Source organism: Podarcis liolepis, assembly GCF_965112155.1.
Source record: "Podarcis liolepis genome assembly, chromosome: 3".
Classification (NCBI taxonomy): Eukaryota; Metazoa; Chordata; class Lepidosauria; order Squamata; family Lacertidae; genus Podarcis; species Podarcis liolepis.
The window spans coordinates 6,455,674-6,481,995 of NC_139557.1; the positions used below are offsets into that span (position 1 = coordinate 6,455,674).

Here is a 26,322-nt window from a genome sequence, read left to right on the forward strand (position 1 = left end):
TCAGGTTACAGACTCCGCTAACCCAGAAATAGTGCTTCAGGTTAAGAACTTGCTTCAGGATGAGAACAGAAATCGTGCTCCGGTGGCGCGGCAGCAGCAGGAGGCCCCATTAGCTAAAGTGGTGCTTCAGGTTAAGAACAGTTTCCGGTTAAGAACGGACCTCCAGAATGAATTGAGCACGTAACCAGAGGTACCACTGTAACTTTATGATGGTAAGAGCTGTTCAACAGTGGAACGGACTCCTCAGAAAGTGGGGGACTCTCCTTCCTTGGAGGTTTTTAAGCAGAGCTTGGATGGCCATCTGTAATTGATATGTTAATTGAGATTCCTACATTGCAGGGGGTTGGACTAGATGGCCCTTGGGAGCCCCATAGAATCTATGATTCTATGAATAGCAATAGACAAATTAATAACACTAAAGGGTCTCCTATTTCTCAGCTCGTATTTCTCTATTAACTTGAATAACATTTTGAGGGCCTGGCTACTTTACACCTGCTAAAACAAATTTAACTGAAAAACCTTCTGTTGGAGCTGACACAAGTTAGTCAAAGTTTCTGTCTGAATTGTGATGATCATTTGATGCCAAAATCATCAGCTATAAACATGTCATTACCCAAGGGAAACAAAAGAACAAAATAGACACCCAAATGCTTCTTGATATTTACCACTTAGGTAAGATCGCAAATATAAACATCCTCCAAATTTGAATACAATGCCCTGTAACATTCTTCAGACATATGCCACAACATTTGTCATTTTCCCCAGGTCAAACACCCTATTAAAGCAGGCTAATTTTCAAAAGAAAATCATTTCACAATATTTTAAAAGTTGTTCACCTACCTAGAATGATTCAAAAGAATATCCCATAAGAAAAAAAAGCCTAAGACTGCAACCCTAACCCCACTTACCCAGAAGCAAGTGCAACTGGATTCAGTTGAACTTACTTCTGGGTAGATATGGTTAGAATTGTGCTGTAGATTATGATAAAAATTCTCTATAGAATATTCCAAAGACATTTCTCACCCCCACCTATTTCCTGGGCTACCTATTAAGCTCACATATGCATGCATTATTGAGATGCTAAGCCCACACAATGCTTCAGGGAAGTGGGGGAGAATAGCAAAAATTAACTGCTCTCTAGTTAATTGCAATAGCTTTGAAGTTGTATTAATTCAAATTTAAACCCGGAGTTGTAACAAGATAAGCAATAAGAGCCCACAATTTTTGCTGCTTTTTCATTCAAACCACCTTCATCCATACAATTCAGGAATTCAGTAGACTGGGTCCTTGCACACAGCCTACTCCTGCTTTGGAACAGGAATAGATTAGTATAATATAGCAGTATCTGCTGCTAAGAAGGAAAGCAGAAGTGCTAGGCCCCATCAGTGGCGTAGCGTGGGGGGTGCGGGGGGGGCCCGGCCGCACCGGGCGCAACATCTGGGGGTTATTGTTAGGGGGCGCAAATCCACGGGTTAGGGGGCGCAAATTACTTGCCTTGCCCCGGGTGCTGACAACCCACGCTACGCCACTGGGCCCCATCACTAACTAGGGACAGCACATGTCCCTATGATTCCTCACTGCCCACAGAGTGCTTGTTATATAGCTGTTGCAGTGTTCCTCCTAGTGGTGGTGTGTGCCGCTTCACCGCTAGAGGTGAAATGGGAATTGCTGCCCTGCCCTGACACTGCTGCCGCCACCTATACCACCCAGCCACCTGCGGAGAAGCATAGCTGTCAACCGTCCCTTATTTGGCGGGAAACTCCCTTATCCCAGTGCCGTTTCCCGCTGCTGTCCCGGATTGATGATGTCCCGTAAATTTCCCGGGTTTCAAAGGAAGCAGCTCCTCTCCCTCCCTGCCTGCCGGCCAGGGAGGAGAGAGGCTCCAACTGTGTTGCTAGGCTGAGTTGCTCACCCAATGAGGAGTCTAAGAACGACTGGGGGGGTGGAGCTTGCACGCCTTGTGCCGATCAAATCGGCCGTGTTGCCTGGGGACTTGCCTTTGCTCAGCGCTTCCCAATGGAGAGGTCACAGTGGTTTTCCTTGCTGCATCCCCTTTGCTGGGTTGCTGCGCTGCGGGAACCACTGCTTGAGGCTTCGTTTGGCTGCTGGTTGACTAAAATCCCTTATTTTGACTGCTGATCCCTTGTTTTCAAATCTGTAAGTTGACAGCTATGCGGAGAAGTAGCACTGGCATCGATTTTGGGTGAGAACTCATGTATTTTGAAAGATCAGGCCCAAAAGATGGCTGCTCTGACCCTGGTCCCACCTCCATATCTGTCCTCCATGCAAAGACATGGTAGTGACCCAGTTTCTGTGACTGTAATGAGTAGATATTTACAAAAGGTTTGGATTTTATTTGTTTTCCGCTATGCTCTACATACCTTTTCCTCACCTAAAAATACTAGATTTTATTTAAACAAGCCCAGGGCATTCCCAAATAATCAGCCCAGTGTCAGAATGGTGCTTTATTTGCCATGTTTTACTTCAGAGAAAGCAAGAAAATTGTTCAGAAAATAATTAAGTAGTCTTGTTTTCTTTTCAATTTTTCGGTGTGCATCCATCAGGAAATAATACACATGGCATCTTGCTAAATAGGAGCTGTAAAATTAAACTGTCAGTTTCCTGAATTCACATTGGCAAATATGCTCAGCTGCAACCAATAGAAAAGTTCACATTTCCATGAACATTTTTACACATGGGATGGTATTTCTCTTATTTATTAAGTAACCCTCTTTCTCTTGAGTTTTGGGAACTGCTAACTTGCCTTTTAAGAAGTAGTAACACAACCATTTCTCAAAACATTAAAAAAGACAGAGGAACCCTTTCTAAAAATAAATGTGAGTTTGTACAACAGTCATGAAGAATTATATGTGTGTGGTTTAAAAAAGGCAGACATTTTAGAATGAAACTGCACATGCCCGAGGGTTCACCCGCTTTGCTTGGAAAAGCTGCTTATGGCCTTTTAAGGGTCAGAGGAGAAGATTAGTTAATTAGATGGAGTCCCAGGCCCTGAGTTAACTTACAAGTGAAAAATAAGGCAGCTAGTGACAGATGTGAAAGAGGTGTGAGGAAATTGTAAAGGGCAAGACTCTAAAAGACAATATAGAAGATGATGGTATATCAAATTCAGTAGGTTCCTTGCAATGAAGTTTGTTCCTATAGTGAAATAAGATAATTTACATAAATAAATTATGCACATATATTTTATTAGGCAAAAGGTCAAGTTTCAAGCAATATTGCTGAAATATAAGTTATAATATATAACTTACTGCTTATGTTAAATGTTCTTATTTAAGGCAGCAAAAGCCACTGTGAGAGGAAAACCCCACACATATTTTGACATCTAGAAGCCTTCTCAAGGCTAAGATAACTATGGACATTTATGTAACAATAGCAACATAATGGTTTGTTTACCATTATTCAGTTCACTTCTTGGAACCTATGGTATGGTTAGTTAGTTTCTTGGTTCTTATGCTCTATCTGGTCAAGAGCTACTGAGATAAACAAAAGGCATTATTTAAATATCAGCTCATTATTTAAATAACAGCTCACAAGAAGATAATTACCGTACTCTACTGTATTTCAGTACTGTAGTCCAACACTTAGAATTAAGCTGTATGAACATTATTACTTAATATAGATATACAGTGGTACCTTGGGTTAAGTACTTAATTCGTTCCGGAGGTCCGTTCTTAACCTGAAACTGTTCTTAACCTGAAGCACCACTTTAGCTAATGGGGCCTCCCACTGCCGCTGGAGCACAATTTCTGTTCTCATCCTGAAGCAAAGTTCTTAACCTGAAGCACTATTTCTGGGTTAGCGGAGTCTGTAACCTGAAGCGTATATAAGCCGAGGTACCACTGTATATATATTTGGTTGCAGCTGTAAGACACCTGCCCCTCAAATCTACTATATTTTCTCTAACGGTAGTCCCCCCCCCCATACTTATATGTACACAGCCGGTGGAAGATGAGGGGGCAAAGGAAGAAGAGTTTGGATTTGATATCCCGCCTTTCACTCCCCTTCAGGAGTCTCAAAGGGGCTAACATTCTCCTTTCCCTTCCTCCCCCACAACAAACACTCTGTGAGGGGAGTGGGGCTGAGAGACTTCAGAGAAGTGTGACTGGCCCAAGGTCACCCAGCAGCAGCATGTGGAGGAGCGGGGAATCGAACCCGGTTCACCAGATTACGAGTCCACCGCTCTTACCCACTACAGCACACTGGCTCTTACTGACCAGCTAGTGGCAGATGGGCTCTGTACTGGGACAAGGGTAAATCTTGCAACATAAAATTGCTGGTATGCTTTTCTGCATATGTGGCCTTGGTTTGCTGCATTTGTAGCACCGAAGTGACCTCTCCAGGGCGATAGCCTGGGCACTGTGTATACAGGACTCTAGTGACCTTGGTGCTCTGTGCCCTTAACAGCATTTTGCGTAGAACAGACCCATGTCTGGACATACTCTTGATAAAAAGAATGAGATAATAAATTTATCAGGCGACTCTTTTCCTATCAGTTTACCCTATGTGGAAGCCATATTGATGAAGCTTATTCCCTAGGTAAGTTTGGAAACTTCCATGAAATGCAGCAATCTATTTTCTGTGATGGATGTTTTAAAGCAGAGGTTGGGTGGCAACCTGCTCATAGCTGTCAATCTTCCCTTTTACGGTTGGAAATTCCCTTATTCCAGTGCCGTTTCCCACTGCTATCCCGGATTGTTAGATATTCCGTAGACTGTCCCTGGGACAAGTGAGCCTGCTGATCCCTGATTTTTGATCCCTTATTTTCAAATCTGAAAGCTGACAGCTATGAATCTGCTGTGGGTGCTTTAGTTGAGACTCCCCCATTCAGGGGCATACCTATGGGTTGTCCAGGTTGGTGCGGGCCCAGGGAGGCGCAAAAAATGGTCTCTCCACTTTGGCTTGGAGAGGAGAAGGAGTCCCTGGCAGAGGATGAAAGGCGACGAAGAGACTGGCACAGCCTGGAAGGTGGTGAAGAGCAGTCCCTGGCAGAGCGTGAAACACAAAGAAAAACAGAGGTTTGGGGAGGTGCCGCTACACAGCTCCCTGCCAAGAGACCCTAGGTACACTTCTGCCTGCATTGCAGAGGGCTGGACTGAAATGTAGCCTTATGAGGCTTTGCTCTCAGGTGGGAAAAATACTGCGCCTGGGAAAGGGAAGTGGGAGTCAACAGACACTCAAGGAATAGTTTCGGAGAAAAAGGTTTTATTTCTACCATCCATGAACTGGTAGAAGGAGCAAGTGTGATAAGTCACAAAAAGCATGCACGAGTTCACAATCATGTGCACAGAGTTTACCGTATTTTTCGCCCCATAGGACGCACCGGCCCATAGGACGCATCAAGTTTTTTGGGGGGGAAATAAAGGAAAAAACTTTTATTTCCCCCCCAGGCGCTTGTGGGGCCGGCAGCGGGGAGAAGCGCTCTTCTCCCCGCCGCCCGCCTTGAGATCAGGTCCAGGGACAGTGGGGAGACGCGCTGCACCTCCCAGCTGTCCCCGGAGCTTGCGGGGCTGGCGGCGGGGTCTCCCCGCCGTCACCCTCCAAACCACTTTGGGAGACAGCGGGATGGCGGCGTTCCGCCTCCCTCTGTCCCCCGACCTTGTGGGGCTGGCGCTGGGGCTCTCCTGAAGCCTGGAGAGCGAGAGGGGTCGGTGCGCACCGACCCCTCTCGCTCTCCAGGCTTCAGCGAAAGCCTGCATTCGCCCCATAGGACGCACACACATTTCCCCTTCATTTTTGGAGGGGAAAAAGTGCATCCCATAGGGCGAAAAATACGGTATATACCCATTCCAGTTCCCTCCTCCTTTCAGAGTCCTGCCCCATGAGTTCCTCTGAGCATGAACAGAAAGCTGTCTTGGAACTATTTTGGACTCTTGGCGCCCTTCCCAGGAAAGGGGTTTCAGAGTGTTCAGATACGTTTCAATCTCTTGTTCTGGCATGGTTCCCGGACAGAAAGCAAGTTGCAATGTGGTTCTTTAGCAAGGCCAGAAGGCATGAGAAAGGCCTGAGAAACAATGGACTGTTCTCTACCTTTGTTACAGCAGAGCGGAATGTTTCTGATGCTTAGCTGCTGAGAAAATGATTTTGAAAAGCTTTGAGAAGCTTTGAGCCTGCTTTGGTGGGGGGTGACTTCGGGCCTAGGTGAGGTCACCTGCCCTCACCTTCCTTCAGCATGACCCTCAGGGGTCCCTTCCAACTTTCACGGCCTTATGGATTCTAATGCTGGTTTACAGGCGCTGCCACGCCATGCTTGTTTTGGCGTGTTGTTTCTGATAGACGCCCCTATTCCCTCAGGGGCGTCTAATGGCGCAGAGAAGCACCAGAAGCCTGTTTGCATCTGCACCTGCCCTCCAGGGGCAAAGCCGTTTGGCTCCAGCCGCACATTCAGCGGGGTGGCGACTGCCCTCTCCAGCGCAGCGGCCATTGGCGGCTGACGCGATTTGAGCGTCGCTTTTCAAGGCGAGAGGGCGGAAGCTTTGGGGTTTTTTATTTTTGTGTGTGTGTTTGTGTCGTGGGGGGTGCTTTTAAATTCAAGGCTTTTCCTCACGCGGTGAAACCAGAGCACGAGCTGAGGCCTGGGGCTTATAATAATAACAGTAAATTTTTATTTATATCCCGCCCTCCCCAGCCGAAGCCGGGCTCAGAGCGGCTAACAACATCTGTTAGCTTGCCCCATTTCCAACGCCCCTCACGGCTAAAGCCGCCATTTTACAGCTTCACTCTTCTCCCCCTTCTAACGCCTCCCCCCCGCGGGTGACGTCACGCGCACGTCCTCCCTCCCTCCCACGTATGCAAATGAAGCCCGTGGTTGAAGCGGCGGCGTAGTTGCCCGGATGTTGGAGGCTCCTCCCCTTTGCTGTCGACCGTTCGTGCTTCGGTTCCCCTGTCTCTCTCTCTCCCTCCCTATCTCTATCTTTTTCTCTCTCTCTCTCTTTCCTCCTCCTCCTCCTCCTCCTTCCCCTCCCCTTCCGCGAGGCTGCGGGTCAGCGCGAGCCCACTGCGGCGAAACCGTCGTCGGCAACAACCACAGTAATAATAATAATAATAAAAAGGAGGGGCGGCGGCGGCGGCGGCGGCGGCTCTTGAGGCAGCGCTTGCGAAGGGACCGAGGAGCGTGAGGGAAAAGAGGCGGAGGAGGAGGAGGAGGAAGGAGAAGAGAAGAGGAGGAGGAAGACGACGACGAGGAGGAGGAGAAGGCCGGCACTCGGCGGTGGATTCGGCTGCGGGGAGGCTCTCGAGAACCCGCCACCATGGTAAGGACCTTCGCCGGCCGCCGCCCCCCGCCACCTGCAGGCCCTGAGGGGATCCCGTTCTCAACCGACCGCGGAGGGGGGAGGGGAAGGGAGCGAAGGCGGCGGCGGCGAGCTCTTCCTCTCTCTCTCCCCCCCCCCGCCGCGAAAGGAAGGAAATGAAGCGCCCCCCCCCCGCCCCCGCTTTCGGTGTGGTGTTCCTATATATATATATGAGAAGAGGCGCAATCCGCTCTCTCGCTTCCTCCATGTCAGGCCTTCTCTTGAGACCCCCCCCCTTCTGGTAGAAGGCTCCCCCGCCCCCTCACCCACCCGCCAGCAGCCCCCGTATTTCCCCACTGGCTTAGCGACCTCCTTTCCGCATCTCATCGAGAGGCGCCTTCGGTGTCCCCCTCCCTCCAAAAAAACCCCGACACCGCACCCCAAACCCTCCCCGCAAAAGGAAAAAAAACGACACCCCCGCACGCAAAAAAAAACCCCCCAGGACCTCGTGTGTGTGTGTGTGTGTGTGTGTGTGTGTGTGTGTTTCTCTCCTATCTCTCTCTCCCCCCCCCCCTTTACTAACAGTGGCTTTCCTGCTTTTCCGGTAGTTGCCTTCACCCAGCAGTGACCTCTCTTTCCCTGCAGTGCCCCACCCCTGGCAAAGAATTCGTCTCCTCAATATGTGCTGTATTACTTTAACCTGCCCCCCCTCCCCACGCACACACTTTTCACGCGTTAGTTTTCTCCCCTCCCCTCCTGCGATTGCTTTCTTGAAAGCGCCCCTCTTTTCTGTTACGAACTCCTCCTCATCTCCCTGTAAAGGAAAAAATCCTGCAAATTTTCTTCATCCCACGCAGCTCCTCTTGCGTATTCGCACTGCTTGCTTCGCAGCAGCGGCAACCCCCCTCTCCTCCTCTGCAACCTTTTCTACCTTGTATAGCTCGCTGTCACCTACTAGGCGCCCTTTCTTCTTTCTTCCCACCTCACATGTGTGTATCTATGCCTGTATGTATGATCGCACAGCGATAGGAAATCTGGCACACGGCATAACATGATCCTGCCTCTGCGCCCCGAATAACAGCCACGGTTATGGGTGCTTGGTGAAAACAGATGGCGGGACTCTGTATTTCACCCACAAGCATGCTTTGAAGCAACTGGAAGAATTTGCTTTTGTTTTAAGTGTGCGTGTGTGTGTCTCTTTTTAATCACCCCAACTGGTAGTGAAGAGGGTGGTTAATGGGTAACTAGTTTCAGGTGGTTAGCTATGCTAGTCCGTTGCAGCAAAAATGGTTATTGCAGCATCTTGTAGATTTACATATTTACTATGGCATAAGCTTTCATGGACTAGAGGCCACTTCATCAGATGTGGCTGCAATCCTGTGCATGTTTAGTTGGGGATAAGTCCCGTAGAGCACAGTGAGACTTGCATCTGAATAAGATTGCTTTTATAAATCAGTATTAAATCATCTTGACTATGCGTATATTCAGCTTTATGCTATACATGCCTGCTTGTTAGTATCACTGTGTTCCATGGAATTTACAGCCAGGTAAATGTGTCTAGGATCTTGCATAGGATCCTGCCTTTCTCAGTAGCTGTCTTAACTGTTTTGCCCTGTAGCATTCACAGACTTCACAATATTCCTTTATCCAGTTTTAACTCCATTACTCTGCCTGAACTTCCACATAGTGAAAACTCCTGGATTTGTGTTGTGCTGTAATGAAATGTGTTCATAATTTTTCATTTCCTGGTCAGATTTATATTAATTTCTTCTTGCAGTTGCCTCTACCTGTCATATTCCTTTCCCTTTACTGTCCACAAGCAACCATAGAGAAAGGTCATTCTAATTTCATTTGAAGCCTTGAACCCATTTCCAAAATGATTACTAAAGTGTCATATTATTCAGTTGCCTTTCAAGCATAACCTGCACAGCAATTTTTATTACACTTTTTATGTAGCCTTCATTAATCTAGACTATACTTTACCTCAGTATCCTCATTATAATTGTCCCAACACCATAATTTCCCTGTATACACCACCACAAAAATAATCCCCATTCACTGATCTTTCTCAGTGGTCCCTGAAGTATACAGATAAACCCCCTCTTTACTAACCTTCTGCTAGGTGCTAATAAACAGACATGTTCTCACCATTTAATGCATTAGCCACCCTTTCTTCACCATAGGAATGTGTCCTCCACTTGTACACATCCTCTTTCTACAAATTTTTATTTTATTTTTTAAAATTGCGACTTAAATTTGTTCAGGGGTCTTGTGCACCAAAACATAAAGGCAGGATTAAAAAATAATAATATTTTTCTAGTGTGCTGGTTGGGATTTTTTTGTGTTGTGTTTTTTTTTGCTGTGGTACAGCATTGTTTGATCTTCATATTTTAACTGAGATGCTACAGTGCACATAGCCTTTGCACAAAGCATGCCTGATAATATGTATTTCAGATTCATTAAGCAATGTTAACTCCGGAATATAGGAGTTGATATGTCCATGACCATTCAGGTTTCAGTGGATAAGGAAGATGAGGTAGAAAGGAACTGCCTACCTAAAAATCATGGCGATCAAAATTTGCTGTTCACTGCTATAAAATTAATCTAGTAATACTACTGCTGTAGTATTTTATGTCAACACTAGGGGTGTCTCCTGCTTGCTGCTAGTGCCAAGAATCAACGCCCTTTTCTACAAACATTTGTTAGCTTAAATTATCTATTGCCTTTTCTTTTGTAACAAAATATGTTTTTTTCAGGGGGGGTAGACTTGGAAAAGGTTTATGCCATAGCTTGATTTTTGTAATATGTCAGTTGCTTAAAATATTTCTTATTTGTAGCTTGTGTGTACTATATCTTCAAGGCTGAAATGGTTGTATATTGTGAATTAGAAATGTGTGTCAGAAAAACACAATATTAAGGTGAACTGTTTTAAAAAGTGACTTAAAATGTGAGCCATTTGTTGAGCATAATTCAAAATAGTTGCAAGCTACATTCTTTAACAAGGTTCAGCAGCATGTACTGTTTTTTATTACCTAAACAAACAAGCAAAAAAACCCCCAAGGCTTCAATCCTAAGTATGTATGCTTGAAAGTGTTTGCAATAAGTGATTTCAACTAAGTTGTACTCATAATAGATCCATTGACATCAATAGACAAGTTACTTAAATACGTTGATTTCAGTAGGTCTACTTTGAGTATGGCTAATTTTGGATACCATCCAATTAAAGTTAATCAGATTTTGTTGTTAGGAAACCTGGTTTGGATAGGTTGTTAAAAAGAACTACTTAAGAATAAATAGTTTTGAGGGGTTTCATTATAACAATTTGCATTTCACGTTCAAGTAAACTCAGAGCGGTTCATAATCGTTTTAAGAATATTCTGGTGTGCAGATTTCTCTATTTTATGAAATCTATCATTATGTTACAGGGTTGTTTTGGAATGTTAATTGCTATTCATATTTAGCTAAGTTTCAGGTATTTCTATGCAAGTGGTGATAAATCTGGTTAAGAGATGAATAGATGAAGCCTTTAGTTTTCATAGGGTCTACCAGAAGAATTCCACTTTTAAATCCTGATTGTTGCCTGTTAGATTATTCAAGCATATGTGTCTTAATCCAGGGATTAAGCGCACCCAGGAGTTGTGCATGCCCAACAGGTTTTTGGTCTTAAAACAGCAGACTTCCTTGCCCTATCGCAAACTTATTTTTTGAAATAAATTGTCCCTAATAGAGTAGTACAAAGCAGCCTGGTCACACAGAAGTGGCATTGTGGTTCCCTTGATTGTCACAACTATCACTACTCCACCTGCAGGCCTAGCAAACCATTTAAAAAGGATTCCATGGGCAGTTGATGGACATGCTTATTATTTGAGAAGTGCTGCACTACATTCATACATAATTTTATTTGTATGCTGACTTTTCAGAGTTGAAACCTGCTCAAGGCAGTTTGCAACATGTAAAAATTACATAACTGCAAACATAAAAAGAAGTAATAATAAGCAATAAATAAAACAGCAAAAAGTACACAACCAAACTGAACAATTTCCACCTAAATCATAAGAACAAAAATAAAGACCCCAAAATTATTACCAATAGAATTCTCTAAGTAATATCCCAGCCCAAGAGTCTGTTTAGCAGCCTCAGCTTCTGCAGCTAGAGTGAGGTGGAAAAAGACCCACAAGGCAGGGAGCAGGTCTTCAGATCTCACAGCCATGATGATACAAAAATTATAAACCATCTTCTTTATATATTTTGTAGGCATATATACTGTACACTTTGGGCCTCTATACACTTTTGCTGCATTCATTTTTTATTTGTAGAGAAAATGTGTATTTATTATGCAATCTTCTCTTATTAAGTTTCTGTTGCTAGGATACCATATGTTACCATCGTTCAGGTTGCAATATTTTGTATTTCGCCAAACTTTTGACTGAGATTAAAATCTGTGACCGAGATTATGACTCCCATATTTATGTGCTGGATGTGGAGGGGATTCTCTCCAAGGACTGTGAACAAGAGCATCTCCCTGCAGAGGACTTGTCTCGACAGGCATTTCCCAGCCTGAGCCTCACCAAAATGTCCCCGGGACCAAGATGAGAGTAAATCTGAGGCCCACAACACATTGCTCAGGATGGACAGTGAGGCCCACAAGATGGCTGCTGAATTTATTGAAACTGACACTGACTTCCTCAGGCCTCGCCAAAGCTTGGACTTGGCTGAGAACAAGGGACTCCATCTTCCTTCTGGAAGGTGGAGAGGAGGCACAGTCAATCCTGTGCAATGCTTTCCCCACAGGTCAATCAAAGTCCCTCTTCTGTAGTAGCCTCTGTAGTATAATCAGTTCGTCCTCAGTATTTGAGATTATGGCCTGAGTCCACCTTTGAAGAGAGCATTGACTATAAACCCTTGACCAGAGCAGAGTTTAGAAGTAATGTAATACCTATTAAATAAGGTTTAGTCCTTGATAGTACTAAATAGCCTCACAGTTCATGGTTTGGGGGAGGAGAGTCTGAAACCCTGGAAAACCACTACTGCCAGTCAGAGTGGACAATAATGAGCTAGATCAGGGGTCTGCAACCTTTAAGACAAAAAGAGCCACTTGGACCCGTTTCCGAAGGAAAAAAAAACCTGGGAGCCGCAAAACCATTGTGACATTTAAAGCATGCACGCCGCTGCCCTCCAATCTGACAGCGGGCGGGAAGGTGACGTTGGGACGGTGCGTGACTAATTTACGCACCGCCCCCATGCGACATCACAGCCAGTACAGTGCCCGCCACGGTGGGGAGTGTCGGGGCGCACAATGCGCCTCCTCCCCTCGCTAGTATCCGCCCCGGAGCCGCGGCAAAGGTGTAAAAGAGCCACGTGCGGCTCCGGAGCCGCAGGTTGCAGACCCCTGAGCTAGATCAATCAAGAGACAGCTTTTTGTGCTTCTCCTTAATAGCAAACTTTGCTAGTGCATTGTGTGGCTGGAGTGTTGCCTTCTGGATCTTTTATGTGATGTCACCAACGACGAGGGACAAGCTCTTCCCTAGTTCCCCTTCTCAGGAGCTTTCAAATTCCATCTTTTAATCAAGCAAGCAATACTCAAGAGACTATGCACTGTATTGCTTCATTTCAGTATGGATAATTTTAAGTACCTAACTTTTAGAGCAAGCATCCTGGAGAGGGAAGTGATGGAGATAATGTGCTGTGAAGCTACTACAGGCACACATCCACACCTTGGCCCTGCAATACAGAGATGTTTTCGGAGAAGAAAAGAAAAATACTGAAGGGGATTGTGAACTTCCACGTTTGGATTAACCACAGTTTAGTGTTGCATCTGACCCTAAACTACTGTATTTTTTCTTGTATAAGACAATGTTTTTTGCTAAAAAAAATTATCAAAAATTCAGGGTTGTCTCATGCATGGATGGTGAATGCACAGGTGTTTTCTTTTTCTTCTTTTTTTTTATTAAAAAAACTACTTACCTTCCCACGGCTGCTGTGAAAAAGCTGCTGGGACCGCCATCCCTTTCACTTACCACTTCTGCCAACCAGGCGCTGGCAGGGGTTCCTAAGCTGGTGCTTTGAATATTTAATAAAATATCAAAGTATTTCTGTTTGACATTTAGAATACTGATTTCTTAATTTGGGGTTCAAAAAAATAGAGGTCACCTTATACATGTGGGCATCTTATACACATAAAAATATGGTAGCTAATGTTGATTGTAGTTAGTCAAAACCAGCCAGCTTTGTAAATTGTGGTTTGTTTTTCCTACCCAGCGTTAAGCATTATTTGCAGTTTATCCTTATTCAAACATTATCATCATCATTAATAACAATAATAATTAATAAACAACAAATTTATTTACCCCGCCTTTTCCCCTGATGGGACTCAAGGTGGCTTACTGGTTAAAGCAAAAACTGCTTAAAACATAGCAAAATCAATAATAAAAATGCAGTTAAACAAAATCATTAAAATACAATTAAGCATCACAACGATTTGGGTTTAGTAAAAATGAAATCAAACAATTCAGAGCTTCTCATGGCTGCACCAGAGGAGAAAACAAACTGCAAGAGCCAGAGCCCTACTGCAGTTTGTCCTCATTTACCCTGAATCACATTAGTCCATGTGTGCAATTAAGCACAAAATATGTGTAAAGTAAAACCTTGCACAAATTTACTGGCATATGCCAGTTGTCAGCTTATTTAGCCCCCCTCCCCAATGTTATTACTTCATATTTTAATCAATATATTTCTAATCAAGAAGCTTCCAAGAAATATTAATTGAACAGCTGTAAGGGCAGTTCAAATACCTTTAGATAAAGCAATACAGTGGTACCTCGGGTTACATATGCTTCAGGTTACAGACTCTGCTAACCCAGAAATAATACCTTGGGTTAACTTTGCTTCAGGATGAGAACAGAAATTGTGTGGCGGCAGCGCAGCAGCAGCAGGAAGCCCCATTAGATAAAGTGGTGCTTCAGGTTAAGAACAGTTTCAGGTTAAGAACGGACCTCTGGAACGAATAAAGTATGTAACCAGAGGTACCACTGTAATTAAGAACAGGAGAATAAGCTGTATATTTCATAGTGCTTCCTATGGCCTATCATTTTGAATTTCAGTTTATCAGTAAACATTAAAAACCTCAAAGATGCATATCTTTTAGAATGTGAGCAACGTGGGATTAGTTTTCTAAACTGAGTTGTTGTTTGGATCAGATGTACATGCATAAATAACTTTAATAGGGGTATATGTTCACTTTTCTGTTACTTCCATTGTTGGCAGATTTGCAAGTAAGTAATCAGTACTGACCAGCTTTTGAAATTCCTCCATTTCAAGTATGCTGTGAGGCATCGTGGATTGAATTAAATCAAGGCAATTTAAATCAACAGGGGGAAATGCCAATTTAAATAAGTGATTTTAATCATGTTTCCTGTTGATTACTTCATATATTTCCTAAGCAGTGGTGCAAATTGAATATTAAGCCATACTAATTTACAGTTAAATAGGGTATTACTTATATTGTTTCTTTCACCACAGTCTTGTGTGTCACACTATATATATTTTGCAGGTTTTCCTCCCCCCCTTTTTTTACAATAGAAGGAATGGGCAGAAACAAGTGTGTGAATAGACTTCTGTTTGCACAACAGGAATTCACTACTTCTCCTGTTGTTGTTGTTTAGTCGTTTAGTCGTGTCCGACTCTTCGTGACCCCATGGACCAGAGCACGCCAGGCACTTCTGTCCTCCACTGCCTCCCGCAGTTTGATCAAGCTCATGCTAGTAGCTTCAAGAACACCATCCAACCATCTCATTCTCTGTCGTCCCCTTCTCCTTGTGCCCTCCATCTTTCCCAACATCAGGGTCTTTTCCAGGGAGTCTTCTCTTCTCATGAGGTGGCCAAAGTATTGGAGCCTCAGCTTCACGATCTGTCCTTCCAGTGAGCACTCAGGGCTGATTTCCTTCAGAATGGAGAGGTTTGATCTTCTTGCAGTCCATGGGACTCTCAAGAGTCTCCTCCACACTTCTCCTGCACAGCCCCAAAATCTGTTAGAGTAGATTTTTAGGGTTTACAGAGGACTGTGGGAGAGACGGGGGACTGCAAAGTTCCATTGAGCAAACAGAAGTCATTTAAGCTCACTTGTAGACAGTGTTGTATGCAACCCAGTGTCTTTAATATATTTATTTTATAAAACTTTCTTAACACGAGTAGCCATGACAGTTTGAAAGATGGGAAGTATGGGAATATAGGAACCTGAATCCTGGATGATGTTACATTCTTTTCAATATCTTTCATTTCTGCTTCACTTTGCCTTAGCCTAGCCTCATAAAAAGAAGGTGGCAAACAAGAGATAAAATGCCCATGACTGATAGTTCTTTGGCAGATAGGTTGATTTCATCAGGTGGAAATGAAATTCTTACGTTTAGTAAGTACAAGCATAAATATTCATATCTGAGAAATTGCCAGACTGATTCAGCTTTTACATAGAAAAACCTTTCTGTGTAAGATGTATTTGGTGGAGGCATTGAACCCAAGGGCTAACACTTTTTTATAACCTGATTTTTTATATAGAGAAAGTCTTGCTTCTTCTTCAGTTTGTTTTGACGCAACAAAGGGATTTCTGGACAGGCAAAAGAAACCTAAAATCCATTTGGACTCTTGGAACCAGTTTCATGCTTCTTTGGTTCCGGATCTTTGTTCTGTGCTCTGTGTATAACTTTTTACTAATAGTCAGCAGTAGTAATTAACTGTATATATAAACAAGCTGTTATTGTTCCTTAATTCTGACTGCATGTGATTATTCATAAATCTTATCCAAAGTCATTTTTGACAGTTTTTATAATACTAGAGGTTTGCTACTAGTGACACTTAGGTTTGGGGGGAAATAAATGCTCAATAAAGTTCCCTAGTTAGTCAGTGGGCATCAATTTTAACTGCTATGGCTTCATGGAATACTGTTTCATGAACAAAGGCATAATAGGTGTGTAGCAAGTTATCACTAGTAATCTTTCTGGTTTTTCCAAGGTCTGGTTAACTAGTGACCAGATTTTGCTTCCTTTCTTCTCCCTTCTATATGATTTAGGTTTTCTTAATTGTCTGCTGAAATGTAAAGGTAAAGGGACCCCTGACCATTAGGTCCAGTCGTGGACGACTCTGGGGTTGCGGCGCTCATCTCGCTTTATTGGCTGAGGGACCCGGTGTACAGTGGCCAGCATGTGGCCAGCATGACTAAGCCGCTTCTGGCGAACCAGAGCAGCACACAGAAATGCCGTTTACCTTCTCGCTGGAGTGGTACCTATTTATCTATTTGCACTTTGTGCTTTCAAACTGCTAGGTTGGCAGGGCTGAAGTGAATACTGTACTGCTAAATAGGTCCATTTCTGCGCTGTACCTTTTCCTTTGGCATGCTGTAATCTGGATAGTGCACCTGAGTTGGATAGCTCTTGTGGAACAGAGATGACATTTGGATGATTCCAATTTATAAGCAAATATTTGTGCTCATTGCTTCCAATTTAATATTAGAGACACAACATCAGTAGCAAACCTACTACTTTATAGCAGTGTTTGTGGTCCCCTGATTTACCTACATGTGCATATATATATACAGAGGATTTTTTTTAAAAGTTAGCCATTCCCCCCACATGACATCCAAAGCAATTTTAATAAAGAACAAGTACTACAGATCCTGAAGAGAAAATAACTGTTGCTACATAACTTTAGTCTTTTGACTGGAAATGCTCGGAATCTATACTCTTCTTTATAGAAAATTATAAATTCTGCTTATGGCTGTGGTTTTGAAAGGGCACATTTCTCATCAAGTATTAAGTTAACAGTATAAGAGTTGAAAATGCTAGTGTTCCTGTCCTTTTTTTATAGTGTGACTGTTTTGCCTTAAAAGGTTTCATAGATTGGTAATCAACTTTTCATAATGCCTTTGCCCTGGAGATTGTTTTGTGTTTGTCTTAATTCCAGTTAAGATAAACCAAAGTTGGCCTTGGATTTTGGTTTCCATTTTCTATGCTATCAACTTTAAAATTTAGGTGAAGTGCTTCTTTGTTATTTGATAATAAGGAATCGAACTTGCACTGATCTGTTGCAAATCATCTGGTGGCCTTCAGATAGATTCCAACCCCACTTCTGCCCACTCCTCCTTTTGAAGATGAATTGAGCTATGGCAATATCACAGTCCAAGCTGGTTTTTTAACAATGCTACTGTTTAAATGTCTGTAGAGAGGGTTAAGGCATTTTCCTCTCTCTTAACCACTAAGCAAATGAACTATTCCAGGTGTGTCTGCTCTATAAAAGTGGAGTTATTATATATTCTTTTTAGAGATCATGTATAGGACCCAAAATTACACTGCAGGCAGTGAAGGATTGATGTTTCTTTAGTTTAGTACAAGTATTTTCTTTAATTGCTTGATTTCCAACATACTAGTATGCATCTGTGTTTTGTACTTTTTGATGTAACATCTGAAAAGGTAAGATATGCTTCTCTCTGCTATAATATGTGTGGACCTGACATGTTTTGGATCAAATCCTTATCATTCTTATGAAAAGCAAAGGATATTTTAGGGAATAAATCTCATTTCAAGTGACTGGAGTATATTCCTTTCGTCTAAGAGTCAGGCTGAATTTGTATCTTTAAAGAGAAATTAACATACAGTGGTGCCTCGCAAGACGAAATTAATTTTTTCATCTTGCGAAGCACTGCTATTAGCGGCTTAGCGGCTATTAACAGCTTAGCGGCTTTAAGAAAAAGGAAACAAACTCGCAAGACGTTTCGTCTTGCGAAGCAAGCCCATAGGGAAATTCGACTCAAAAAACGACTCAAAAAACGGAAAACTTTCGTCTTGCACGTTTTTCGTCTTGCGAGGTACCACTGTATGTATTTTTTATACAAACTTGTGTCATGGAGCTGTGCTGATTCCTCACAATGCCCCTGTAACTGACACACACCACTTAGCATTCTGTGTCTCAGCTGATTGTGGCTCTCTCCCATTTCCTCTGAATGCTACAAGATCTGTATTTCTACTACTCTGAACCATAAAACTTAATAGACTCTCATAGCCTGCCTGACCTCTGGTTGCTTTTAGACCAAAGAAGAGAATCTCTGGCTCTGCTGGTGTTGTTGGACTACATGTTCTATTACTCCTCTCCAACAGCCGTTCTGGCTGCAGCTATTGAGAGTTGAGGTTCTGATAATATCTGGAAGACCACAGATTCTTAACTCCTAATTTAGACCCCCAACCCACTTGGTGAAAGTGAGATCTGACCATAGAAAACTATGGAGAAATCCAGGAATTCACTGTAGTTATGAGAGGACAGCAGAGTCTTCCCACCCCACATTACCATACAGAAAGTAGCAGCTAACACAGACTGTCTCTGGCTTTCACTGTGAACCTGACAGTTCCCCCACTAGACTATTAGATAAGTTGTTTTCTTAACTCCAGTCCCTCAGCCTTGAAAACTTACAGATGATTGCTGCACTGTTTTGGAGAAACTCAAACATTATCTGTCTTTTTAATTTTCCATTCTGATAGGCATTCAGTCACCCACGTCTGCTACTAGAGCAGTGGTAGGGAACCTCTGGCCTGCAAGTTTAATTTTGTCAGGCAGGGGTCCTAATTTGGCCTGTGAGGCTGTTTTCCGCAAATCTCACCATTTGCCCCACACCTTACATGATACACTTCCAGTTGGTCCTTGGCAAGTTAGAATTGCAATGCATTTCCAATTGGCCCTTGGCATGTTGGAATTCTTGTAAGTGCCAGCTAGCTGCCGATGGGTCAATCTGTTCCCTGCCACTGATGCCCCTACCAGATTTATTGTCTATGCTCATGCAGCAACAAATCCAAAAGCACAATACTGTTATAAATTCCCATGGCATCTTAGCCGCTATGTATCGATAATAATGATGTTCCTAATGATTTGCAACTTTGCTGTCACATACACCCGGACAACACCATTACTGGCCCCAACAACATCACACATACCATCTCGGGACTATTTAATTGCTCATCGTCTAACATTGTGTATGCCATCAAATGCCAACAGTGTCCTTCAGCTCTCTATATTGGACAAACAGGCCAAACCTTACGCCAAAGAATAAACGGACATAAATCTGACATCAAGAATCACAAAACAGAGAAACCAGTAGGAGAACACTTCAATCTCCCAGGACATTCTATACAAGATCTCAAAGTAGCTGTTTTACTACAAAGGAATTTCAGAAACAGGCTGGAAAGAGAAGCTGCTGAATTACAACTCATTACCAAACTTAAAACAATGGAAAAACCTGGGCTGAACAAAGACATTGGATTCTTATCTCACTATACATGACTAAACCATTTCTCACCTCCTCACCCCTTGCCTTCTCCTGTAAGACCTATTACAGTCAAGCCCTCCCAGCTATCTGCCTATCTCCCATTCCCACCACCCTTCTGAGTAACACCCCTCCCCACCTTCTCACTATATAGAAGGATCTGGCAACTTCTGTTTCAGTGTATCTGAAGAAGTGTGCATGCACACGAAAGCTCATACCAAGAACTAACTTAGTTGGTCTTTAAGGTGCTACTGGAAGGAATTTTTTTATTTTGACTATGGCAGACCAACACGGCTACCTATCTACTACTGGTTCCTAATGATGTTACCTATGTATGAAAGCTGCCAATCAATACATGGCCTATTGATTATTTGCTCATAGCGTTGTTGGAGCTACTTAGATCTGGACAAATCTGTGGGAAGGGTTTGGCTAAACACCTATAATGGTAATTTGAGATGCTTCACAGCTGTTTTGAACTACCATGCACACAGATATGTTGCAGCATTCTCAGTGGGCACAGAATACTGGCTGTTGTGGTCAAGGGGAAGAGGAATGGAGTGAAGCAACTTAAACCCTAAACAGAAGCACTCTACACTGCAACATTTTGTTACAGGACCCTACTTGTTTTTGTCTAATTAGGCTACTAATGGACAGAGTTGGTTTTGGAAGGAATCACCTTGTGTGGTTACATTTTAAAGTGTCGTGCAGCTTAGTATTTTTTCCTCCATTTCTGCAACTTTCCACAATTCAGGCAATCATTTGGAATTTATTTATTCCTGAAGGAAACAGATTGGGTCTCTGGGTGCCCTTCCATGCATATAACTAGTCCTTCAGTGAAAGGAAGAGCGTGTGATCCAATGGAAGCTTCCACTTAGATGAAGATTGGCTCCTCCATTCTATATCATACTACCTTTTTAATCTGTGACACTATCTCACATGCTGTTCCTATGAGTCCCCCAAACCTTGGGAGCAGATTTTTTTGAGGATTCAAGTTGCTACATGAGGGAAGGGAAATATGTGAAAATTACTTTTCTTCTGGTTATGTGTTGGAAGCACCCTTTCTGTTGCTGTGGATGGAAATTATTTCCTACCTTTGAAGAGCTTCTTAAGTTTCACCTGACTATGTTGTGTATATTGAGTGTTCCTGCCTCTCTGGTGCTTCTCTTCTGGTCTCTTGTGATCTTTTAAGGCAGTTGTTGTCCACAGTAGGCATGCATATAGCTGCTTGTAGCAAGCTCTGAAATAGGCATGCATATTGAAAAGTGCAACACTCTTAAGAAAACTGAGCTACATATTTGCCAGCAATTGTAGCAGATTTCAGAACTGAGTGGGATTAAGGCAGGCTCAATTTGTAAAAGAGGGTCTTTCTGTTTGCATTAATATTGATGGTCATTTCTCCAATGCAAAGGATTAATTTTAAATAGAGGCTGATTTAGAAAACAATGATGTCATTCTATCTCTGTTCTAAGGGGCATGACTTTATAATATTTCTAAAAATGCACAGGCTGGTCATTACTGTTCTATGGTGAAGAAAAGCTACTCTGTCATGCTTAGAGGCACATATCTTTTATGGCTAAGTTTTGACTCTAAATACAGGATTTGGAACTGAGCCCTCCAACCTTCCAGTTATTATGTGAATGATATAAGTAATTATTTCAAAATAATCACATTAACTAGCACAGGGCAACTACTTCCATTATAAGCAAGTGTTTAAGTCATGGAGTAGTATTTCTAAAGGTCTAGTAAATTGTGACATATTTGCTAGCCTACATGGAAAGGTAACTGTGATCTGATGAAGTATCCCTTAAGAAAGCTCATGCCACAGTAAATTATTAGTTAGTCTATATAATGGAAGGCCGGGTTTTTAAATCAAAGTAGTGGCGAATGGAAAACTGATCTGTATAAAAGGTTGGGGGAAAGACACTTTCTAAATGAACACATGGCTCATATTTTATATAGAGGAAAAGAAGTGTAAAATCTCTATTATGTTACATCTGCAGCAGCAACGCCAGGCAGGTCCAACACCAGTACCAGGCAGGTCCGGCACCAGCAAGCAGCCGCACCATTCTTCTGTGAGTTTAATAGAATCAGAAGTAGCATATTCCTTTTAATTTACTACTATCATGTTTGTCCTTTCAACAGTCCTATGAGGAGGTAGACTATTATTTCCATTTTTCAAACAGAACTGCGCCTAAGGGTCACATTTATAGGGAGTCTGTAGCTGAGATGGGACTTTATCTTCTAGATTAAAGTCAAGGTCTCTGTTCATTGACTCTCAAGTTAGACCAACCTGAATAAAACTGGAATGAGGAATTAATACCAAACTGAAGTATACTTGAAGAGGAAAATAGATGTTGAGTGTGGATTTTTTCATACAGAACTGAATTTTGAAGCTGAGCAGGTGTGAGGCTACAGACCATGCTCACTGAGTGAAGTAACCTCAGATATGACATAATGTCATTAGCTTTTTCATGTTTTTGAAGTATGAATAGTTCTATTTCGGTCTTGCATTTATGTCTTAACTGTTTAAAACTGATCATTATGAAAGACAAAAAATCAGGAAATTTTAGTTGCTAAGAGTACAGGGTAATGTTTAGATGGGAGCAAAGTTCAAAAATCTAGAAAAGCACAACTCCAAAAGTGTAGTTAACTTTATATTTGATGCAGGAGCACTGATCCAGGAATTCCAAGCCTTAGCCACATTTTAATAGATTCAAAACTGAAGAACCTAACAAGACATCACATGCATTAGAGTTTTCAGTGGGAGTTAAAAATACTATATGATCCTTTTGCATCAAAGCAAATGCATTTTGTACCTTAAAGCCTTTTTTATTTTTGTAGAGCATTTTTCTACCAAATTTTATGTAAATGTTTGGAGTTTAAATGTACTTTTTCTTGCCCTTCAGTGGCAGAAGACACTTGGTGTTATGGATATCTTTTGTTACTACCCTTTAGTATCTGTTTTATTTATTTGTTAAATTTCTAACCTACCCTTCCTCCCAAAGGAGCCTAGGGCAGCAATTTTCCTTGATTTCACAGTTTGGGCTAGCTTTATAAGCACTATTGTTTTAGTTTTTAAGTCTGTAAGTAATACTAAATTAATTAAATACATGTCTATAGTTAGTTATATGTTACTTGCCTTCTGACGGCTTACAGAAGAGCAGCAGCTCATTGCAGTTTCTGTACTAGGCACAGGGGAGGCATGAAGTGCTTTATGCCTTCTCCACCAGCCTGTTCATTTGTCATGCACTTGCCTGTGGTTGTCAGGATAGTGCCTAAATACAAGGCTGTTTCAAAAACACTTAGGTAAATTAACATAATTTATCAGTATTTCTATCTGATTTTTTTTTAAAAAAAATCGTGGAGTGTGGACCTCCAGCTTGAGCTCATTTCTCTTTAATTCAGTGTACCTTGCTCATTATGTTACTTACTTTTCTTTAAGAAACATCAGAGCAGCTTATATCCAACGGTGTTCCATCCAGGCACTTTATGTCACACTAGCTAACTGTTCAGTTTTGTTCAACAAAAATAAAGATGAATAGGAGAGTGGTAGGTTTGTCCTGCTTACAGAGGTTTCTAGGTGGGCTTCAGGGAAGATTCTAGCAGTGTTTGAAATTAACAAGGTGCCAGGTGCATTTTGCACCTGACTATTGGCCACTTGCAACCAAGTGAAGATGCCTGGGCATGGCACCTGACATCGCCGCCATCTGGAGAGTCATGCCTGGGGATCATTGGATCTTGACGCACACTGATACCCCATCCTGTAGATTTCTATCAGTTATATTTTACATGCACAATCAGAATGAATTTCAGGAACCAAAATGCATTTTTCTGTGCAGCCTGAGTAGGAGCAGTGAAAAATGTTGTAGTTGATTGTTGTAGTTTGCCTTCACTTACCCCACCCCACTGCCCTGCTCACAGTTGTGAAGAATATTCCTATGTTATGAATGGTCACCATTAAGAAAAAGAGGTAGGAATAGGTCAATATATATATGTGGACTGTCCCTGGATCAAGAGACTTTTCTTTTTTAAGTTCTCAAAGTTCTTAATCTAGCGGAAGGTTGTCAGATGTTTTAACTGTTAACTAGCCAAATGTTTAACTGATAATCACAGTCAGGCCCATCAGTTGAAAAATATTCCTTTAGAGCCATCTTGCCCCCAAATGGCAAGTATACATTCTGTTTTGGCGACTGCAACCTTAGTTTAAGAAGCCATTTGGCGCCTGGCTTATATATGAGTTTCTAACACTGGTTTCTAGGCTTTGTTGGAACCACCATATCCCATAGCTCTACCACACATTTATTTAATCACATTACACCCTACTATTCCTCCAAGGAGCTTATATTAGCAAATGTGTGGTTATCCTATATTCCCCTCAAAATCTGTTTGAGGTAGGTTATCTGAAAGAGAATAGCCTGGTTTGCATACAACACTCAGTGCAATCCTAACCATGTCTACTCAAAGTAGGTCCTACTGAATTCAATGGAGCTTCCTCTCAAGTAAGTGGAGTTAGGATTGCAGCTTAAGTAAAGGTTTATTAAGCTACTGTATGTTTAATCATTTGATATTTTTTTTCCTAGTGGCTTAACTAGGTTTGTTTACTGTCAAAAAACAAACTCACTGTTTGTTGATTTAAAAACCTTGGTTAATTTTAACTGTTGCTTGGCATTATGTGCAAAACACTGTTCCTTTCTTAAGTGTAGATTGTTTGGCCACCCATCCTGGATGCTCATTAAGTCACAAAGGCACAAGGCTAGAGCACCTGGAAGACAATAACAAAAAACATGCACGAAGCAAGCTGCAGTTTCTTTGGTCATCTATGAGTTAACTTGTGGTTAACCATGGCTTAGTGTTGCATGAACAGGTCTTCCTATTGTTTTCTGATTTAGAACCATGAGATAGTTTTGATGCAAGTACATCTTATTCCTTTGCTAAGCAGAGCACTCTTGAAAATTGAAAATTTATGAGTAGATTGAAGAAAGCAGAGAAGGCTTTTTCTCCTTTTTAATTCTGATTTTGTTTTATGGGGTAAAAACCACTTCACAGCCTGAAATGTATTATTAAAAGCATGTATGTGGTGATGGTTGTATACATGCATATTCACACAGGTTTGGAAGAATATACTTTTGGAGGGACAATGCACTCACCTTTCCCCAGAAAATATGGAGAGTGCTAGGATAGACAGTTGTTATTAGTATTGTGTTGTTAGTTTTTCAGTGCTAGTAGAACCACAGACTCACTCTAGTAGAAAGAACTGCTACTATGTTTTGGGAGGGGAGAAGTTAGCACTTGCATAGGACCACAGGAGAGGGTCCTGGTGTGCACTGGTGGAGGAAGACGGGTGCGGGGGAGTGCACCGCCCCCGGCAGTGTTATCCCAGTGGGGTGCCATCATGGCTGCCCCCCCCGGCTGCCCCCCCCTGCACTGGGCACCATGCCCCTGCAGGCGGCACGCCCTGGGATGTACGCCCACCACGCCCCCGCTGCTCTCCGCCCACCCCCCCCATACCCCGGTGCCAGAGCACTGCCACTGCTGGTTTGTTTGTAGTCATGGTGGCTAAACCCCTAGAGGTGTGTGATCCTAGTGGGCTTAGGGGTGGAGATCCACAATCTGTCAGAAGAAATCACTGTCTCCAACCCCTCAGATATGCCTGCCCAAGCATTGCAGGCCAAGGAGCTGCCTCTGGTACCTCCCCTGGCTGCACAAGAGCCATCTCCTGAGGAGGTAGCTGGGAGTCTCTCAGATGCTGAGCTGGTCCTTAACCCCTTAGCCATTGCCTAGAACACAGAATCTCTGGCATGTTCAAACCTAACCCAGTTGAAGGACTACTTGTCCAGTCTAGGAACTCAGCTGTTTGCTGTGCTTGCACCACTCTTCAAAGGGGATGTGTAGCTTGTTGGTTCAACATCTTAGCTCATGCTTAGCCATGCCTTTTGGCTCTCTTATACCCACTGACTCCTGTAACCTGTGACTTGCCTTATATACCAATCTGGTCTGGAAAAAAAAACCCTTCAGAAAAACCGGAGTTGTGAGTTCCAGTTCTTTTTCAGTCAGGGGGAGCTAGGACACTGTTATCCTGATGCTGTGGTTTTAGGCATACTGTGCTACACATAGTTGATCAGAGAAGTGAAGCATTGCCCATGTGGGTCTGGTCAAAGATAACCATGTGAGAAAAGCTTGTTGAATATTAGGGTTTTCACCCATGTTACTGAACTTGGCTCAACTCAAAAAGGGTAAATTCTTAATGCTAGTATATGAATTGGTTCCTCTTACCTTTGTCGCCCAGTGATGAGAGAAAGCCCAGGTAAGCACCTCCATTTTAAATATAGGAGCATGCTGAATGCACACTCTCTGGCTTCCTTTTCTGACTTACCGTAATCACTTTCTTGTCCAAAGGCTGCAGTAAGTGGCAGCTTTGTGGCAGCCTTCATTTTCTGTTACCAGAGCCTGCTATTAGAATATTTATCAATCTTGCTTAGTGCAAAAGATGGTGTCTGTAAGCTCATGTTTTGGGGGAAGAGCATTGTTGTAGGTGAAATCTGCTTAACTAGGTATTCAGCTAGTCACATGGTGAATTTGGAGGATTTGTTAGGATAAAAAAAGTTAGTAAGCATCTTATACACAAGAAATTATAATACAATGAAAAACATTATTCATTTTGAATTTTTGTACCTTTACTATTGCTATTTATTTTTATTGTTAATGCTCAACTTGGTTTGTGTAAAAAACAAATAAAATGTAAAAAAACAACAACCACAACTATACACCTGTGAT

General features: G+C 42.5%; 1 protein-coding gene and 2 long non-coding RNA genes across 5 annotated transcripts in view; 2 read left to right on the plus strand and 1 right to left on the minus strand.

Moving 5' to 3' along the window:
* The window catches only part of LOC310703239, a 220,635-nt gene that overhangs the window by 89,929 nt on the left and 104,384 nt on the right, over positions 1-26,322 (minus strand). The window lies entirely within an intron of this gene.
* The window catches only part of LOC310703217, a 122,903-nt gene that overhangs the window by 73,853 nt on the left and 22,728 nt on the right, over positions 1-26,322 (plus strand). The gene's annotated exons all lie outside the window — the stretch shown is intronic.
* PPP3R1 (protein phosphatase 3 regulatory subunit B, alpha) overlaps positions 6,200-26,322 on the plus strand; it is a 41,534-nt gene continuing 21,411 nt past the window's right edge. Inside the window, exons 1-2 of one of the 3 annotated variants that reach the window (XM_083495340.1) lie at positions 6,200-7,271; positions 21,549-21,620. In XM_083495340.1, the coding sequence (XP_083351466.1) occupies positions 7,269-7,271; positions 21,549-21,620 (75 nt within the window). In that variant the 5' untranslated portion in view covers positions 6,200-7,268. The remainder of the gene's footprint in view (positions 7,272-21,548; positions 21,621-26,322) is intronic. The other 2 variants (XM_083495341.1, XM_083495342.1) reach the window with 2 other exon arrangements.